The sequence below is a fragment of the Oratosquilla oratoria genome, chromosome 22 (assembly GCF_046742065.1).
Source record: "Oratosquilla oratoria isolate Oo_2021 chromosome 22, ASM4674206v1, whole genome shotgun sequence".
NCBI classification, from domain to species: Eukaryota; Metazoa; Arthropoda; class Malacostraca; order Stomatopoda; family Squillidae; genus Oratosquilla; species Oratosquilla oratoria.
This window is the reverse complement of record NC_134798.1, coordinates 26,644,557-26,647,056: the sequence shown is the minus strand read 5'-3', so window position 1 is coordinate 26,647,056 and position 2,500 is coordinate 26,644,557. Positions and strand designations below refer to the sequence as shown.

Below are 2,500 nucleotides of genomic sequence, written 5' to 3'. Positions count from 1 at the left end.
TGTATATATACATATATATATATATATATATATATATATATACATATATATAATATATACACATATATACATATATATATATATATATATATATGTATATTCGTAAAAGTGGGTAGTAATTCTTCTTTTATATATGTTGAATTAAATTTGACCTCAGATTGGGCTAGAATCAACTTCTTGTTGATAGACTCAAGTTTTCTAATCAAAGATCTCGGCTCATCGGGGAGGCAGAATAAAATGCTACTGTATGACATTTCGCTCATCTTTGAGTATTTTCAAATACAAAATATATTTGGTACAAAGCTGTTACAGGTTAGATACAAACTAAAGTGGTAATTGGGAGAGGTCACAATAGATATGGTTGAGATTTTGGCCATGGGTGGAGTCAGTGGGAATCTGTCCCTTGTGATTCTGGTGATGCTTGTAGTGTGGGCCTTATGTCCGGGAGCTGACTTGGTGGTATTCTGTCTGTTCTTCTTTTGGAGTTGTATGTTGTGGTGACAGAGTGTCCATGTAGAGTAGCCAGAGCCAGTGGAGTAATTCCATTTTGTATATTCATGGTGGGGGCTTTCTCCTTAATATAAAGGGCCTCTAGACTCTCCAACCGGTGGCTGTCATTGGCAGAACCTAGGATCCTAGTGTTGTCGACTAAGATCTCCCTGGACAAAAGGGTAGAATGTGTATCTGAAAAGTGTTTCAGAAAATACATTTGATACAAAGCTGTTACAGGTTAAATACAAGCTAAAGTGGAAATTGGGAGAGGTCATAGTAAATGTGGGGGAGATTTTGTCCATGGGTGGACTCAGTAGGAATCTGTCGCTTGTGATTCTTGTGTTTCTTGTAGTGTGGGCCTTATTTCCGGGGGCTGACTTGGTGATATTCTGTCAGTTCCTCTTTTGGAGTTGTGTTTGGTGGTGACTGAGTGTCCATGTAGAGTAGCCAGAGCCAGTGGAGTAATTCCATTTTGTATATTCATGGTGGGGGCTTTCTCCTTAATATAAAGGGCCTCTAGAATCTCCAACCGGTGGCTGTCATTGGCAGAATCTAGGATCCTAGTGTTGTCGACTAAGATCTCCCTGGACAAAAGGGTAGAGTGTGTATCTGAAAAGTGTTTCTTTGGGGCTCCGTTCTGTAAATGGCAAGTGAGGCGTCGGGAAAGAGAAGTTGTCGTCATTCCTATATAGGAAGAAGGACGAAGCTTACAGTCTTCGTGTGGACAGATAAATTCGTACACGACTTTACTTCTTTTGAGGGGGTTTTGGGCACGGAAAGGGTTATTTTTTAGGATGAGGTTAGAGGTTTTGAGGTTTTTATAGAAAATACGGAGCTCCAACTTGTCCTCGGGGTCTATGGGACGGGTTCCACGTTCAACTATTTCCCTCAATACTCTTTCATCAGTACGGTATGCTGTACTCATGAAAGATCAATAATGCAGAAGGACTGGGTGGCGTTTCTCAGGGCGGGTGTTGTGACATCTCATATATATATATATATATATATATATATATATGTATGTATGTATGTATATACATATTGTTAAATGCGACGTAAATTTCGGCGTTGACCTTTTTCTGAAGACCCATAGTCACCAAGTTATATCCCAGAAACCAAGGGAAATCCAAACAAAATGATGGGCGAATGAGAGAACAAAGGCGCATCACTCCCTCTCACCACGGCAACCACGCGGGCACTGGAGTCGGTATGTGGTGTTTGTTGGGAGGCAGTGACGTTAAGCTAACGGCTAGTACCCGGCATAATGCCCTGACGGAAAAAGACCCCTCCTGTACGGCAGGCTATTGTTTTTCGTCACGGCATTGTGCCGGGGCGGTCACCCGGCACAATGCTTCGCTAGGTCTTGTGTTACACGCTATTCATATATTAATATCAAGAGAAATAACATTCCACCTTGGTCATATCCGTTATTGCGAGTGGGTAGAATCGATGTGGTGTTAGGTACATTGTTAGTCAGGGGCTTCTGATTTTCCATTGGCAATCATTCGTTCCTCAGAAGAACGCAGACAAATGGATTAGGGTGGCCGTAATCTTGACATCAAATGGGTGGATATTGCCTAATGAATAATATGTATCTTCTGTCTACTTAGCATTACTGGATTGAACATTTGTGATATGGATCAATTTCCATACAGTCATCCTTCCTTAGGAACCAGACTTCCTTGTTCACCTCCCATAAAATATCTTTGATGTAAAGACAGAATAGGATGCAGTATTCATCTTTCATTGATCCTTCATTTGATGTTCTATTTGGTTCATATTTCTTCCAAAATTCAGTGTGGTAAAAAGCCCATAAATAACAATGGCAGGTGCCCTTTTACTTCGGTGCTGATGCAGTCCTCTGTGTACCACCATTAAGAATCTGGAGTCCATGAATATAGTGACAGTTTTGGAGGATACTCCAATTGCTGAATGTCAGGTAGGCGGTGAGTTTATCTGTGAGTATAAATCTACCACCCTTCACCGCACATAGTACAAAAGAACAAGA

The 2,500-nt window shown here is 40.9% G+C and overlaps 1 protein-coding gene across 1 annotated transcript in view; it reads left to right on the top strand.

The window, feature by feature from the left end:
- LOC143037326 (histone-lysine N-methyltransferase SETMAR-like) overlaps nucleotides 1-2,370 on the top strand; it is a 9,747-nt gene extending 7,377 nt beyond the window's left edge. The window contains exon 2 of the mRNA XM_076205460.1: nucleotides 2,290-2,370. Coding sequence (XP_076061575.1) covers nucleotides 2,290-2,370 — 81 coding nt within the window. The remainder of the gene's footprint in view (nucleotides 1-2,289) is intronic.
- The last annotated feature ends 130 nt before the right edge of the window (nucleotides 2,371-2,500 follow it).